Source organism: Lissotriton helveticus, chromosome 6, assembly GCF_964261635.1.
Source record: "Lissotriton helveticus chromosome 6, aLisHel1.1, whole genome shotgun sequence".
NCBI classification, from domain to species: Eukaryota; Metazoa; Chordata; class Amphibia; order Caudata; family Salamandridae; genus Lissotriton; species Lissotriton helveticus.
The window spans coordinates 87,843,951-87,861,348 of record NC_136067.1 but is presented as its reverse complement, the minus strand read 5'-3'; the positions used below and the strand labels follow the sequence as shown (position 1 = coordinate 87,861,348).

The 17,398-nt window shown below is 47.5% G+C and overlaps 1 protein-coding gene across 2 annotated transcripts in view; it reads left to right on the top strand.

Annotated features, from left to right (window-relative positions):
• Window positions 1–16,358, top strand: part of LOC144762260 (uncharacterized) — a 263,530-nt gene extending 247,172 nt beyond the window's left edge. For both annotated transcript variants that reach the window (XM_078647407.1, XM_078647406.1), the window contains one exon: window positions 14,409–16,358. In XM_078647407.1, the coding sequence (XP_078503533.1) occupies window positions 14,409–15,565 (1,157 nt within the window). In that variant the 3' untranslated portion in view covers window positions 15,566–16,358. The remainder of the gene's footprint in view (window positions 1–14,408) is intronic.
• Window positions 16,359–17,398: the final 1,040 nt, after the last annotated feature.

The following is a 17,398-nucleotide window of genomic DNA, read 5'->3' as shown; positions in this document are numbered from 1 at the left end:
ACATTATCAGTAACTGCACATTCAGAGATTACAGTAACTGCACATTCAGAGATTACAGTATCAGTAACTGCACATTCAGAGATGACAGCAACTGCACATTCCGAGATTACAGTAACTGCACAGTCCGATTATAGAATCACTAACTGCACATTCAGAGATTATAGTAACTGCACATTCAGATATTACAGTATTGGTAACTGCACACTCAGATTTCAGTAACTGCACATTTAGAGATTACATTATCAGTAACTGCACATTCAGAGTTTACAGTATCGGTCACCTCATATTCAGAGATTACAGTAACTGCACATTCAGAGATTACAGTATTAGTAACTACACATTCAAATATTACAGTATTAGTAACGGCCTATTCAGAGATTGCAGTAACTGCAAATTCAGAGAATACAGTAACTGCACATTCAGAGATTACAGTATCATTACAGTAACTGCACATTCAGACATTTAGTATCACTAACTGCACATTCAGAGATTGCAGAAACTGCACATTCAGAGATTACAGTATCATTACAGTAACTGCATATTCAGACATTTTAGTATCACTAACTGCGCATTCAGAGATTACAGTAACTGCACATTCAGAGATTATAGTATCAGTACATGCCCATTCAGAGATTACAGTAACTGCACATTCAGATATTACATTATCAGTAACTGCACATTCAGAGATTACATTATCAGTAACTGCACATTCAGAGATTACAGTAACTGCACATTCAGAGATTACAGTAACTGCACATTCAGATATTACATTATTAGTAACTGCACATTCAGAGATTACAGTATTACTAACTGCACATTCAGAGATTACAGTATCACTAACTGCACTTTCAGAGATTACAGTAACTGCACATTCAGAGATTACAGTATTAGTAACTGCACATTCAGAGATTACAGTATTAGTAACTGCGCATTCAGAGATTACAGTATTAGTAACTGCATATTCAGAGTTTACATTATCAGTAACTGCACATTCAGAGATTGCAGAGATTGCAGTATCTGCACATTTAGAGATTACAGTATCGGTAAGTGCACATTCAGAGAGTGCTGTAACTGCAAATTCAGAAATTACAGTATTGGTAACTGCACATTCAGAGGTTACAGTAACTGCACATTCAGATATTACAGTATTGGTAACTGCACATTCAGTGATTACAGTAATTGCACATTCAGAGATTGCAGAGATTGCAGTATCTGCACATTTAGAGATTACAGTATCGGTAAGTGCACATTCTGAGAGTGCTGTAACTGTAAATTCAGAAATTACAGTATTGGTAACTGCACATTCAGAGGTTACAGTAACTGCACATTCAGATATTACAGTATTAGTAACTGCACATTCAGGGATTACAGTATCGGTAACTGCATATTCAGAGATAACAGTAACTGCACATTCAGAGATTACAGTATTAGTAACTGTACATTCAGATAATACAGTATTGGTAACTGCACACTCAGAGATTACAGTAACTGCACATTCAGAGATTACAGTAACTGCACATTCAGATATTACATTATTAGTAACTGCACATTCAGAGATTACATTATCAGTAACTGCACACTCAGAGAGTACAGCAACTGCACATTCAGAGATTACAGTAACTCCACACTCAGATTATAGAATCACTAACTGCACATTCAGAGATTATAGTAACTGCACATTCAGAGATTACAGTATTGGTAACTGCACATTCAGAGATTGCAGTAACTGCACATTTAGAGATTACAGTAACTGCACATTCAGAGTTTACAGTATCGGTAACTGCATATTCAGAGATTACAGTAACTGCACATTCAGAGATTACAGTATTAGTAACTACATATTCAAAGATTACAGTATTAGTAACGGCACATTCAGATAATACAGTATTGGTAACTGCACATTCAGGGATTACAGTAACTGCTCATTCAGAGATTACAGTATTGGTAACTGCACATTCAGATATTACAGTATCGCTAACTGCACATTCAGAGATTACAGTAACTGCACATTCAGAGATTACATTATCAGTAACTGCACATTCCGAGATTACAGTAACTGCACATTCAGAGATTACAGTATCAGTAACTGCACATTCAGAGATGACAGCAACTGCACATTCCGAGATTACAGTAACTGCACACTCAGATTATAGAATCACTAATTTACATTAAGGTTACATTAACTGCACATTCAGAGATTACAGTATTAGTAACTGCACATTTAGGGATTACAGTATCAGTAACTGCTTATTCAGAGATTACAGTATTGGTAACTGCACATTCAGAGCTTACAGTATTAGTAACTGCGTATTCAGAGATTAAAGTATCAGTAACTGCACATTCAAAGATTACAGTATTGGTATCTGCACATTCACAGACTACAGTAACTGCACATTTAGAGATTACAGTATTACTAACTGCACATTCAGGGATTACAGTATTAGTAACTGCACATTCAGAAATTACAGTATTAGTAACTGCACATTCAGAGATTACAGTATTACCAACTGCACATTCAGGGATTACTGTATTAGAACTGCACATTCACAGACTACAGTAACTGCACATTCAGAGATTACAGTATTACTAACTGCACATTCAGGGATTACAGTATTAGTAACTGCACATTCACAGACTACAGTAACTGCACATTCAGACATTACAGTATTAGTAACTGCACATTCAGAGATTACAGTATTAGTAACTGCACATTCAGGGATTACAGTATCGGTAACTGCACATTCAGAGATTACAGTATCAGTAACTGTGCATTCACAGACTATAGTATCGGTAACTGTTCCAGAGTGTGAGAAGTTGGCCTGGTATATGCTGACCACTGATTATAGTGGGCACCTTGTACCAGTCCAAAAAACCCTTATTGATAATAGGTTAAAGATAACCTTTATTGAAAGCTATCCTAGTGGTAGCTATGGAGAGCTGGTAGCTATGGAGAGCAGCCTTCAGGCTAAGTCTCGAAGGAATGACCAAATGAAAGCAGTAATAATAATTATAATCCACATTTGTAAAGCGCGAACAATCACCCGTAAGGGTCTCTAGGCGCTGGGGGCCGTCGGGAAGATTAAGCGAGCTATTGCCCAGAGTCACATGGTGCTGGGCTAACCTGCCGCCGGAGCCGGGGATCGAACCGTGGTCCCCAGATTCCAGCGTCAGTCGCCCTGGCCGCGGCGCCACACCAACAGCCTTGGCAACTGAGACCCATGTAGTCAGAGAAAACATGCTTCGGTGAGGACCAGCAAGATCCTGGGGACTCACCAAGCGATGGTGAGTCAGAGCACATCTAGAGCAACCAGGAAAGCCCATTGAAACTTAAAGTTCCCTTCTCAGGGACCCACAGGTCAACGGACCAGGGATTCCGAAGCGACCTCGAGAGGAATCAAGAAACACCAGCCCACGGAACACTCGTGGAGTATAGGCCGGTAATCTTCGGTGGTATCACTGCTTAGGGTTTGGACTACAAGTAGCCCAAAGCACAGCTTCTGGGGTCGCCGGAAAGCAGATGCCTCTGCAAATGAACACAGTGCCAGGGGTTCGGGTAGCACGGTCCCCACGAGGGAAACGGGTCTCAGGTTTGCTGAGCACACTAGTCGACCTGTGGGATGCTTGGAAACCCACCTCTTGTGTTGGAAAAGTCTTCGGAGTTCTCAGAAGCTTCGGAGTTGCAAACCGGTCAGATGCGTCTTTGGTCCCAGCTTAGCAGGGGAGTAACTACTTTACTCCAAGGGAGATTCTTCAGTCATTTAGCGCAGTATAGATTGTCAAAGTACTTGGTTTCTGTAGCAGAGTTTCGTCCAGGTAAATCTAAAGTCCTGTAGGGGTTCCTACTTTATATCTAAGGAAGGGGTGGGACAAACTCTGGGGTCCGACCTATGGGAGGGTCAGGACAGAGGGGTGGCTACAGCCATGTCCTTTGTCCAGTTTCGTGCCAGAGCAGGGGATAGCCCCTACAACCGACTATGCACAGGGACACCAAATGTGCCCCCTAGTGCAGGCATCAAAGCACTCTTGAAGTGCACCCACCCAGCCCCAATACACTAAAGCCTGTCGGTGGTTACACCTCCCTGTGACAGGAAATCTATTGTCCAGTCTCCCCTGCCGGAGTTTAATCCAGCAGCAGTGGGGCATACTCGTGTCTGTGGCTGGCAGCATCCACTTTATGAGGCCAGGTTTGAGAAAGCAGGTACCGGTGCGGTCATATTTCTTCCTCTAGGACGGTGGAATCATACCTCCCCCGCCAGTTTCTGGTGGGGAGGTATGATTCCAAGGTGTTTGACACCAAACACAACATTTTTCTGTGCAGACGTTTTAAAATTAGCATTTACTGTGAGGTTATAATACACTTAAGAGTATATGGTATGGCTGCATCACAGAACAACCCCGGAGAATATATTCCGAAGGCTGCAGAGGGGCCCTGCTCATGCATGGGCACCCTCTCATAAAACCCAGCACCCTGCCTTCAGGATTGACATGGCCTGCCATAGGGGTAACTGATAGGTATATATGTGCAGTGATAAGGTAGATATAGTGAACCTATATCTAAATAAGGGGTGCATGCACCACCTTACACAGGTTGCACTAGCAGACCTGTGGTGTAAATTTGAATGGCCTTTCAGAGGTCGCATAATACATGCTGCAGCCCCTGGAAGGCATCTGGGGTACCTATGCCTTGGGTATATAGTGTACCCTATACTAGGGACTTATATGGGTACCCCAGAATCCAATCTGGAGTGCACCTAAAGTACATGCAATCAGTTTACAAGAGAAAGCAGCTAGGCTTGGGTCCTGGATAGAAGGATCCCAGCCAGACTAAGTAACAGTGAAACATCAGCAAAAAGTGGGGGTAACTATAAGAAGCAAATCCTAGTCTCCTACACAGAGATTACAGGGAGAGATGTGGTGCAGCAGCCAGAGCGGGTGACTCCAGAGCATTAGGCTCACGGTTCGATCCCCAGGGCCAGCAGCAGCTCAGCTCAGCACCATGTGACTCTGGGCAATAGCTCACTTAATCTTCCCGATGGCCCCAGCACCTTGAGACGCTTAGGGTGAGTAGTTTGCACTTTACTAATACCGGATTTAGATTTAGAGAGTACAGTATCGGTAACTGAACATTCAGGGATTACAGTATTAGTAACTGCACATTCAGAGATTACAGAATCAGTAGCTGCACATTCAGAGATTACAGTATCAGTAGCTGTACATTCAGGGATTACAGTATTAGCTGCACATTCAGGGATTACAGTATCAGTAACTGCGTATTCAGAGATACCGCACATTCAGAGATTACAGTATCAGTAACTGCACATTCAGAGATTACAGTATCAGTAGCTGCACATTCAGGGATTACAGTATTGGTAACTGCACATTCAGAGATTACAGTATCAGTAACTGCTCCTTCAGAGATTACAGTATCACTAGCTGCACATTCAGGGATTACAGTATCAGTAACTGCACATTCAGAGATTACAGTATCACTAGCTGCACATTCAGGGATTAAAGTATCAGTAACTGCACATTCAGAGATCACATTATTAGTAACTGCACATTCAGGGATTACAGTATTAGTAACTGCACATTCAGGGATTACCACACATTCAGAGATTGCAGTATCAGTAACTGCACATTCAGAGATTACAGTATCAGTAGCTGCACATTCAGGGATTACAGTATTAGTAACTGCACATTCATGGATTACAATATTAGTAACTGCACATTCAGGGATTACTGCACATTCAGAGATTACAGTATCAGTAACTGCACATTCAGGGATTACAGTAACTGCTCATTCAGAGATTACAGTATTGGTAACTGCACATTCAGATATTACAGTATCGCTAACTGCACATTCAGAGATTACAGTAACTGCACATTCAGAGATTACATTATCAGTAACTGCACATTCCGAGATTACAGTAACTGCACATTCAGAGATTACAGTATCAGTAACTGCACATTCAGAGATGACAGCAACTGCACATTCCGAGATTACAGTAACTGCACACTCAGATTATAGAATCACTAATTTACATTAAGGTTACATTAACTGCACATTCAGAGATTACAGTATTAGTAACTGCACATTTAGGGATTACAGTATCAGTAACTGTTTATTCAGAGATTACAGTATTGGTAACTGCACATTCAGAGCTTACAGTATTAGTAACTGCGTATTCAGAGATTAAAGTATCAGTAACTGCACATTCAAAGATTACAGTATTGGTATCTGCACATTCACAGACTACAGTAACTGCACATTTAGAGATTACAGTATTACTAACTGCACATTCAGGGATTACAGTATTAGTAACTGCACATTCAGAAATTACAGTATTACCAACTGCACATTCAGAGATTACAGTATTACCAACTGCACATTCAGGGATTACTGTATTAGAACTGCACATTCACAGACTACAGTAACTGCACATTCAGAGATTACAGTATTACTAACTGCACATTCAGGGATTACAGTATTAGTAACTGCACATTCACAGACTACAGTAACTGCACATTCAGACATTACAGTATTAGTAACTGCACATTCAGAGATTACAGTATTAGTAACTGCACATTCAGGGATTACAGTATCGGTAACTGCACATTCAGAGATTACAGTATCAGTAACTGTGCATTCACAGACTATAGTATCGGTAACTGTTCCAGAGTGTGAGAAGTTGGCCTGGTATATGCTGACCACTGATTATAGTGGGCACCTTGTACCAGTCCAAAAAACCCTTATTGATAATAGGTTAAAGATAACCTTTATTGAAAGCTATCCTAGTGGTAGCTATGGAGAGCTGGTAGCTATGGAGAGCAGCCTTCAGGCTAAGTCTCGAAGGAATGACCAAATGAAAGCAGTAATAATAATTATAATCCACATTTGTAAAGCGCGAACAATCACCCGTAAGGGTCTCTAGGCGCTGGGGGCCGTCGGGAAGATTAAGCGAGCTATTGCCCAGAGTCACATGGTGCTGGGCTAACCTGCCGCCGGAGCCGGGGATCGAACCGTGGTCCCCAGATTCCAGCGTCAGTCGCCCTGGCCGCGGCGCCACACCAACAGCCTTGGCAACTGAGACCCATGTAGTCAGAGAAAACATGCTTCTGTGAGGACCAGCAAGATCCTGGGGACTCACCAAGCGATGGTGAGTCAGAGCACATCTAGAGCAACCAGGAAAGCCCATTGAAACTTAAAGTTCCCTTCTCAGGGACCCACAGGTCAACGGACCAGGGATTCCGAAGCGACCTCGAGAGGAATCAAGAAACACCAGCCCACGGAACACTCGTGGAGTATAGGCCGGTAATCTTCGGTGGTATCACTGCTTAGGGTTTGGACTACAAGTAGCCCAAAGCACAGCTTCTGGGGTCGCCGGAAAGCAGATGCCTCTGCAAATGAACACAGTGCCAGGGGTTCGGGTAGCACGGTCCCCACGAGGGAAACGGGTCTCAGGTTTGCTGAGCACACTAGTCGACCTGTGGGATGCTTGGAAATCCACCTCTTGTGTTGGAAAAGTCTTCGGAGTTCTCAGAAGCTTCGGAGTTGCAAACCGGTCAGATGCGTCTTTGGTCCCAGCTTAGCAGGGGAGTAACTACTTTACTCCAAGGGAGATTCTTCAGTCATTTAGCGCAGTATAGATTGTCAAAGTACTTGGTTTCTGTAGCAGAGTTTCGTCCAGGTAAATCTAAAGTCCTGTAGGGGTTCCTACTTTATATCTAAGGAAGGGGTGGGACAAACTCTGGGGTCCGACCTATGGGAGGGTCAGGACAGAGGGGTGGCTACAGCCATGTCCTTTGTCCAGTTTCGTGCCAGAGCAGGGGATAGCCCCTACAACCGACTATGCACAGGGACACCAAATGTGCCCCCTAGTGCAGGCATCAAAGCACTCTTGAAGTGCACCCACCCAGCCCCAATACACTAAAGCCTGTCGGTGGTTACACCTCCCTGTGACAGGAAATCTATTGTCCAGTCTCCCCTGCCGGAGTTTAATCCAGCAGCAGTGGGGCATACTCGTGTCTGTGGCTGGCAGCATCCACTTTATGAGGCCAGGTTTGAGAAAGCAGGTACCGGTGCGGTCATATTTCTTCCTCTAGGACGGTGGAATCATACCTCCCCCGCCAGTTTCTGGTGGGGAGGTATGATTCCAAGGTGTTTGACACCAAACACAACATTTTTCTGTGCAGCCGTTTTAAAATTAGCATTTACTGTGAGGTTATAATACACTTAAGAGTATATGGTATGGCTGCATCACAGAACAACCCCGGAGAATATATTCCGAAGGCTGCAGAGGGGCCCTGCTCATGCATGGGCACCCTCTCATAAAACCCAGCACCCTGCCTTCAGGATTGACATGGCCTGCCATAGGGGTAACTGATAGGTATATATGTGCAGTGATAAGGTAGATATAGTGAACCTATATCTAAATAAGGGGTGCATGCACCACCTTACACAGGTTGCACTAGCAGACCTGTGGTGTAAATTTGAATGGCCTTTCAGAGGTCGCATAATACATGCTGCAGCCCCTGGAAGGCATCTGGGGTACCTATGCCTTGGGTATATAGTGTACCCTATACTAGGGACTTATATGGGTACCCCAGAATCCAATCTGGAGTGCACCTAAAGTACATGCAATCAGTTTACAAGAGAAAGCAGCTAGGCTTGGGTCCTGGATAGAAGGATCCCAGCCAGACTAAGTAACAGTGAAACATCAGCAAAAAGTGGGGGTAACTATAAGAAGCAAATCCTAGTCTCCTACACAGAGATTACAGGGAGAGATGTGGTGCAGCAGCCAGAGCGGGTGACTCCAGAGCATTAGGCTCACGGTTCGATCCCCAGGGCCAGCAGCAGCTCAGCTCAGCACCATGTGACTCTGGGCAATAGCTCACTTAATCTTCCCGATGGCCCCAGCACCTTGAGACGCTTAGGGTGAGTAGTTTGCACTTTACTAATACCGGATTTAGATTTAGAGAGTACAGTATCGGTAACTGAACATTCAGGGATTACAGTATTAGTAACTGCACATTCAGAGATTACAGAATCAGTAGCTGCACATTCAGAGATTACAGTATCAGTAGCTGTACATTCAGGGATTACAGTATTAGCTGCACATTCAGGGATTACAGTATCAGTAACTGCGCATTCAGAGATACCGCACATTCAGAGATTACAGTATCAGTAACTGCACATTCAGAGATTACAGTATCAGTAGCTGCACATTCAGGGATTACAGTATTGGTAACTGCACATTCAGAGATTACAGTATCAGTAACTGCTCCTTCAGAGATTACAGTATCACTAGCTGCACATTCAGGGATTACAGTATCAGTAACTGCACATTCAGAGATTACAGTATCACTAGCTGCACATTCAGGGATTAAAGTATCAGTAACTGCACATTCAGAGATCACATTATTAGTAACTGCACATTCAGGGATTACAGTATTAGTAACTGCACATTCAGGGATTACCACACATTCAGAGATTGCAGTATCAGTAACTGCACATTCAGAGATTACAGTATCAGTAGCTGCACATTCAGGGATTACAGTATTAGTAACTGCACATTCATGGATTACAATATTAGTAACTGCACATTCAGGGATTACTGCACATTCAGAGATTACAGTATCAGTAACTGCACATTCAGAGATTACAGTATTACTAATTGCACATTTAGAGATTACAGTGTCAGTAGCTGCACATCCAGGGATCAATCAATCAATCAATCAATCAAAGCATTTATATAGCGCACTACTCACCCGGGGGGTCTCAAGGCGCATGGGGAGGGGGGGGTCCGCTACTGCTCGAACAGCCAGGTCTTGAGCTGCTTCCTGAAGGCAAGGTGGTCCTGGGTCAGGCGGAGGTGGGTCGGGAGGGAGTTCCAAGTCTTGGCGGCCAGGTAGGAGAAGGACCTTCCTCCTGTTGTGGCTTCACGGATGCGGGGGATGGCGGCGAGGGCGTGGCCGGTTGATCGGAGCTGGCGTGTGGGAGCGTAGAAGTTGAGGCGACTGTTGAGGTATCCTGGGCCTTGGTTGTGTAGGGCTTTATGTGCGTGGGTGAGGAGGCGGAAGGTGATTCTCTTGTTGACCGGGAGCCAGTGCAGATCCCTCAGGTGTCCGGCGATGTGGCTGCGGATGTCCAAGATGAGTCGTGCTGAGGCGTTCTGAATCCGCTGGAGTCTCTTCTGGAGTTTGGCGGTGGTTCCGGCGTAGAGGGAGTTGCCGTAGTCCAGACGGCTGGTGACGAGGGCCTGGGTGACTGTCTTCCTGGTCTCGGTGGGGATCCACTGGAAGATCTTACGTAGCATGCGCAGGATGTTGAAGCACGACGAGGAGACGGCGTTGACTTGTCTGGTCATGGAGAGGGAGGAGTCCAGGATGAAGCCCAGGTTGCGTGCGTGGTCAGTTGGTTTGGGAGCGCTGCCCAGGGCGGGGGGCCACCAGGAGTCGTCCCAGGCGGAGGGTGAGGAACCCAGGATGAGGACTTCCGTCTTGTCCGAGTTCAGTTTCAGGCGGCTGTTCATCATCCACTTGGCTACGTCTGTCATCCCTTCGTGTAGGTTGGTTCTGGCGGTGACGGGGTCGTTGGTGAGGGAGAGGATCAGCTGGGTGTCGTCGGCGTAGGAGATGATGTTGAGGTTGTGTTGGCGTGCGAGGGGGCTCATGTAGACGTTGAAGAGGGTTGGGCTGAGCGAGGAGCCTTGAGGGACGCCACAGATGACTTTGGTGGCTTCTGATCTGAATGGGGGGAGGCGGACTCTCTGTGTCCTTCCGGCGAGCAACGAGGTGATCCATTCCAGTGCCTTCTCCTGGAGTCCGATGCTGCTGAGGCGCTGCACTAGGGTGCGGTGGCAGACAGTGTCGAAGGCCGCTGAGAGATCTAGGAGGATGAGGGCCGCTGTTTCTCCGTTGTCGAGCAGGGCTCGGATGTCATCGGTGGCTGCGATTAGGGCGGTCTCGGTGCTGTGGTTGTCCCGGAAGCCAGACTGCGAGAGGTCGAGGGAACCGTTCGTCTCGAGGAAGGCGGCCAGCTGCTTGTTGACGGTCTTCTCGATGACTTTTGCAGGAAACGGGAGCAGCGAGATGGGGCGGTAGTTCTTGAGGTCGGTGGGGTCGGCTGATGGCTTCTTGAGTAGAGCGCTGAGTTCGGCGTGCTTCCAGCTCTCCGGGAAGGTAGCGGTGTCGAAGGAGGTGTTGATGATGTCCCGCAGGTGGGGTGCGATGACAGCGCCGGCCTTGTTGAAGATGTGGTGAGGGCAGGGGTCGGTCGGAGATCCGGAGTGGATGGAGTTCATCGTGCGGATGGTGCCTTCGGTGCTGATCGGGGTCCAGGCGTGGAGGGTGGTGGTGGGGGGCGGTGGTTCAGTCGTGGCGTGCGTCGGTTGAGTGTTGAAGCTGTTGTGTATGTCCTCGATCTTGTTGTGGAAGTAGGAGGCGAGGGAGTTGCAGAGGTCTTGCGAAGGGGTGATGTCGTTTATTCCGGCGTTGGGGTTGGAGAGCTCTTTAACGATGTTGAAGAGTTCCTTGCTGTTGTGTGCGTTGCTGTCGAGTCGTTCCTTGAATGCAATTTTCTTGGTGGCGCAGATCAGTTGGTGGTGTTTTCGGGTGGCGAGCTTGAGGGCAGTCGTGTTGTTCGGTGTTGGGTCTCTGCGCCAGGTTCTCTCGAGGGCTCGGCAGTTCTTCTTGGAGCTCTTGAGTTGGTCGGTGAACCATGGGGCCTTCTTGCTGCCGGGTCTGCTAGGCGGGGTCTTCAAGGGGCAAGATCGTCTGCGCAGTTGCTGATCCACTTTGCGAGGTTGGTGGCGGCCTGGCTTGGGTTCGTTGCGCTGGTGGGAGGGTTCATGCTCAGGGAAGTCGCGAGCTGGTCGGCTGTGATCTTGTTCCAGCTTCTGCGTGCAACCTGTTGCTGGTGGTGGTAAATCGTGGTCCTTCTGAAGCTGAAGTGGACGCAGCTGTGGTCCGTCCAGTGGAGTCCGGTGGCGTGGCTGAAGGTGATATCCTTGCTGGATGAGAAGACGGGGTCGAGTGTGTGTCCGGCGTAGTGGGTGGGGGTGGTCACCAGCTGCTTGAGACCGAGGTTGGCGAGGTTGTCCAGCAGGGTGGTGTTGCGGTCGTTGTTGTTCTCCAGGTGGAAGTTGAGGTCCCCTAGGAGGATGTAGTCGGCGGAGAGGAGGGCGTGCGGGCTGATGAAGTCGGCGATGTCTTCGCTGAATTGTGTGCGTGGTCCCGGGGGTCTGTAGATGAGGGTGCCTCTGAGGGTGATCTTGGGGTTGATGTGGATCTGGAAGTGCAGGTGTTCGGCGGGTGCGAGGGTGTCGTCGGTGTTGGTCGTGATGCGGATGGTGTTCCTGTGGATGATGGCGGTGCCTCCTCCTGTCTGGTTGACGCGGTCCCTCCGGATGATCTTGTAGCCGTCCGGGATGGCGATGGCGATGTCGGGCGATGAGGAGGCGTTCATCCAGGTTTCCGTGAGGAAGGCGACGTCTGGGGCTGTGGTGTCGATCAGGTTCCAGAGTTGGACGGCGTGTCTGTGGACGGAGCGGGTGTTGAGCAGGATGCACTTGAGGTGGTTGCTGCTGGTGCTCGGCTTGGTCGAAGCTGGTGTAGTGCAGGTCCGGATGCAGGTGAACTTGCAGGAGTGGCAGCCGAAGGGACCGTGGGTGCGTCTCGGGGTGGCTCGATAGCAGCCCGGGCTTCGACCAGCGCTGAGTGCGTAGAGTTCGGCGGCGTCGTAGGTTCGGCGGGTGGGCTGGTGTCTGCGGGGGCCAGGGGTCCTGGCACTGGGCGCGGTCCTGGCACTGGGCGCGGTCCAGGCGCGGACGGGCTTACCTTTGGCGCACCTTCGGTGCTCAATCGGTGCTCCCGCTGCGCGCGTCCGCTGCGCGGTCGCTCTGGGGGCGTCATAAGTGAGGAGCCGGGAGGGCGGGTCAGCTGGGTGGCGGGAGCGGGGCGGCCAATGGGCAGGAGGGGGGCGGGTCGGCGGTGGTCTGCGGCGGGAAGGAGGTCCGAGGGCGGCACAGAGGGCGAACAGGAAAGAAAGAGGTAAAAAACGAGTGAATTAGCAGAGGGGAGAAGGAAAAGGAAAACGACGAAGGCAAGAGCGAGGCAGCAGGAGGGGGGAGAGATGCAGAAGGCAGCAGCGAGGCAGCAGGGCTCAGGTAGGCAGCGGGCTCAGGCAGGCAGTGGGCAGGAGCAGCGGAGTGGGGGCGACCTCGCCTGGAGAGGCTCAGTATTTACAGGGATTACAGTATTGGTAACTGCACATTCAGAGATTACAGTATCAGTAACTGCTCCTTCAGAGATTATAGTATTACTAACTGCACATTCAGGGATTACAGTATTAGTAACTGCACATTCAGGGATTACAGTATCAGTAACTGCCCATTCAGGGATTACAGTTTTGGTAACTGCACTTTCAGAGATTACAGTTACCAGGTACTAGTCGTACATGAGTGAAAGGACACATTACAACATCTGCCAATAATGTATGTTGACAACAGCGATCTCTCTACATTGAATACAGTATCATGGCGTTGAGGGATGAGTTCAGAGGGAGCTCCTAACAAAGATTACTCTGTGAAGTGGTTGAGGTGTGGCTGACAGGAGGCTCCTGATACAGATTACAGTGAGAAGTAATTGAGTTTTGGGGTGGAAGGCCTCCTATTCAGAGCTGACAGTATTACATCTGTGAGGTACGGAGTGAAAGGGAACTCTGGATATAGATTACAATATGAAGTAATTGAGATATCGTGAGGGCGCTACTGACACAGTGCTCTATGAAGCAAATGAAGTGTGGAGTGAAACGGAGCGTAAAGTAATTGAGGTATAGATTGCGACTGAACTCCTGACACATAGTACAATATGATGTTATTGAAGAATGAGGTAGGGGGGAGCTCCTTCAGAGACTACAGTATCAAGTACTTGATATTGAGGTCCCAAGATTACAGTATGAAGGAGTTTAAGTATGGGGTGAGAGAGTGCTCCAGACAGAAATTATAGTATGAAGTATTCACAAGTATGGGGGTGAGGTGGAGCTCATTTCGAGCTTACAGTACCATGTTTGTGACATACAGGAATGAGAGGTAGCTCCTGACACAGCTCACTGTGTGAATTAATTGAGGATGTAGCCCTACTGACGTTTGCTAGTGCTTGTTTGTGCCATTTTCTTAGTGGAGCTCTGCCTTGTTTGTTGCACTATCTAATGGGGTTTGCATTGTGGGAACCAGCGATGCAAGTGAAGGCCAGTTTACCTCACCAAGCACCCTTGCTGATGCCGGCAATTAAAGCCATGGTGCTTATTGTAGGTTGGTGGTCTAATAATGTGGACAATGCCGACTGAACCCTGTCTGAGGTCGATCGTTCATTAATGGTAACTAGAATCTTTTTTTTTTTGCTCCCAGCAAATAGGGGTGCCGAGATGCCAGCCAAGGATATGAAGACAGCCGAAGACCTACTGTTGGATAAGATGCAGACAGAGCAGGGTCCAGGATCTAAGCACACCAGTGATCCTGGAGAGAGGAGCATTATAGGCTCTTCTGCGCAGTCATTCCCTCTCATTGACAACGGAACCACGATAAAGCTCTTCAATACAGAGACCGAGCAGTCACAAGATGCCCCAGTGGACTGGTCAGCATACGTAGACCTCTTTCCGTCACAGGCTCAATCTGGCAGCGACCAGGGGGCTTATGGAGCTGAATCCCTTTACAAGTGCCTGGAGTGCGAGAAGACATTCAGCAAGAATTCAAATCTTCTGCGTCACCAACGTATCCACACAGGGGAGAGACCCTACGAGTGCACTGACTGTGAAAGGAGCTTTCTGCACAAGTCCTCCCTAATCCAGCACATTCGGATTCACACGGGTGAGAGGCCATACAAGTGCACGCAGTGTGAGAAGAGCTTCCGGCTGAGCTCCGCTCTTGTGTATCATCTCACCACGCACCAGGAGGAGAAGCTGTATAAATGCACGGAGTGCGAGAAGACTTTCACACTGAAGTCCACGCTGGTGAATCACTTGAGGGTGCACTCGGGGGAGCGTCCCTTCAAGTGCACTGATTGTGAGAAGTGCTTCATTAACCACAGGAACTTACGGAAGCATCAACGCACACACACTGGAGAGCGGCCATACACCTGCCCCATCTGCCCAAAGACCTTTAGCAACTTCTCCAACCAGCGGAGACACCAGAAGACGCACACAGGAGAGAAGCCTTTCCGATGCCCTCAGTGTGCCAGGTTCTTCAGTGAGAGGTCCAGTCTTATCAAGCATCAACAGATGCACAGGTGCGATAGGAAGCAGAAGTATCACTGCACTGGCTGTGAGAAGACTTTTACCAACAACTCCAAACTGCTCCAGCACATGAGAACACACACAGGTGAGCGTCCGTTCAAGTGCACATTATGTGACAAGACCTTTGGACACAACTCCTCCCTCACCCAGCACCAAAGGATTCACTCTGGAGAGAGACCCTACCAGTGCAACGTGTGTGAGAAATCCTTTCGGACCAGCTCCACCCTTCTCAGACACAGCCGGAAACACACCGGGGATAAACCCGACAAGTGATACAATGCAGGAAGTGTTAAATCCTTTTGGGCCAGCTCCACCCTGCTCAGACACAGCCGGAAACACACCGGGGATAAACCCGACAAGTGATACAATGCAAGAAGTGTTAAATGCTTTTGGGCCAGCTCCACCCTGCTCAGACACAGCCAGAAACACACCGGGGATAAACCCGATGAGTGATACAATGCAAGAAGTGTTTCAACCACCGGAAGCTGCTGCTTGTACACCTAGCAACACACAACACCTAGAAATGTTATGCGTCTCGCCACAAACAGTAGACTCTGGTGTATCACATACTAAAAGGCACGTTATGATTGGGATATCCTAAGGGGAGGTCCACTTGCACGTGAAGGACTCACCCACAGACCTGGAAGAAGCCTTGCACATGTTTTACCTAATGCTGCCTACAGACAGAAGTACTGTCCAGGTGTTCAGATGCCTGGGGAGGACACCCTCTGGCCACTGCTACTGGGTTTAAGTTGTGCTTGGTCTTGGCTCAGTACCTTTGTGTCGGAACGTAAAGAAAGAGATCACCTGCTTCATTGCCCATTTGGTTGGATGCACTCTGACTAAGGAATCAATGGACCATAGGGAGTTACCTGTCTCTAGGCGCTATCTATGAGAAGCAGTCTGCAGAGACATGTACTGATCAGCCTTTCTTTTCCCTTGCCTCTTCCACAAGCATTTGACTTTGTTTATTGAGCAGTGGGTCGATATTTGCTGAACACTGCCACATATGGCTGTGCATGTAGAAGCTTTTTAATCATGGAGAGCAATAACACATTATACTCAAGGACTGATGTTCAGCATAGAACGTGTTCCTATCTAAGACCAAGGGCCCCGCTCAATTGAAGCAATGCCTCACCCACTTCCCGTGGCATGCTGTCTCATCAGGCATGCTTCAACACACTTTGTGCATATTTTCTAAACAAGGGTGGAGCTCAGTTGTCCCTTAAGATCCCAAGATTATATTTAGGGATCTGGATCAACGGTCCTAAAACTTTTAAGACTGTTTGGAAAGGGTTCCTGTTCCCATTTTATTTATTCTCAGGTTTCTATGTCAGGATGAAATATGTAACCGTATGGATGGTTGCAGGGCACTAATCACCCTGCCATCCATAGGTTTGTGTCAACATGTTTTGGCCCCTGTTAAATGCCCCTGTGGGTCGACTACCTTCTTCAGGACATCAGGATCCCTACTCAGTCTGTGCTGTGGTATTGATCTGCACAAAGGTCATTAGGTTGTGTTAGTAACACAAAAATAAATGTAAAGTACTCGCAGTTTTAGCAACACTAGAGAATTACTCTGCTGTGGAAACATAAACAATGTCCATGGAGAGTATGGGAAACCCACATAAAATTGATTGCGTAGTATGCTTAGTTATTATGTTAGTAGAAATGAAAAATTGTGAATCACTGCACATAAAGGTGAGGCACACAAAGGGAGTAGACACGTCTCATAGTCAGGGAACTTCCTATTTGACTTTGCCCAGTTTTTTTTTTTTTTTTTTAAGGTGCTCCTAATCTGGGGTGAGGCAGGAGCATCGCTTGGTAGTCAAACACTATATAGAAAACATATCAAGGAAAATGTTAGGTGTGCAAAGTGATTGCTCTCATTTGTCTGAAGTAACCTTAAAGACTGAGGAAATCAGAAATATTATGTCGGTGCAAATGTTTAAAAATGAGGGAATAAGTTTGGGTTAAAGTACAAAATTAATTTACCATGAATCTTCCCAGGCATAACGAGATAGAAAAGGAAAATGTTACTTACCCTTTAAGCATCTGTTTGTGGCATGTAGTGCTGAAGATTAACATGCTGCTCATAGTCTCCTG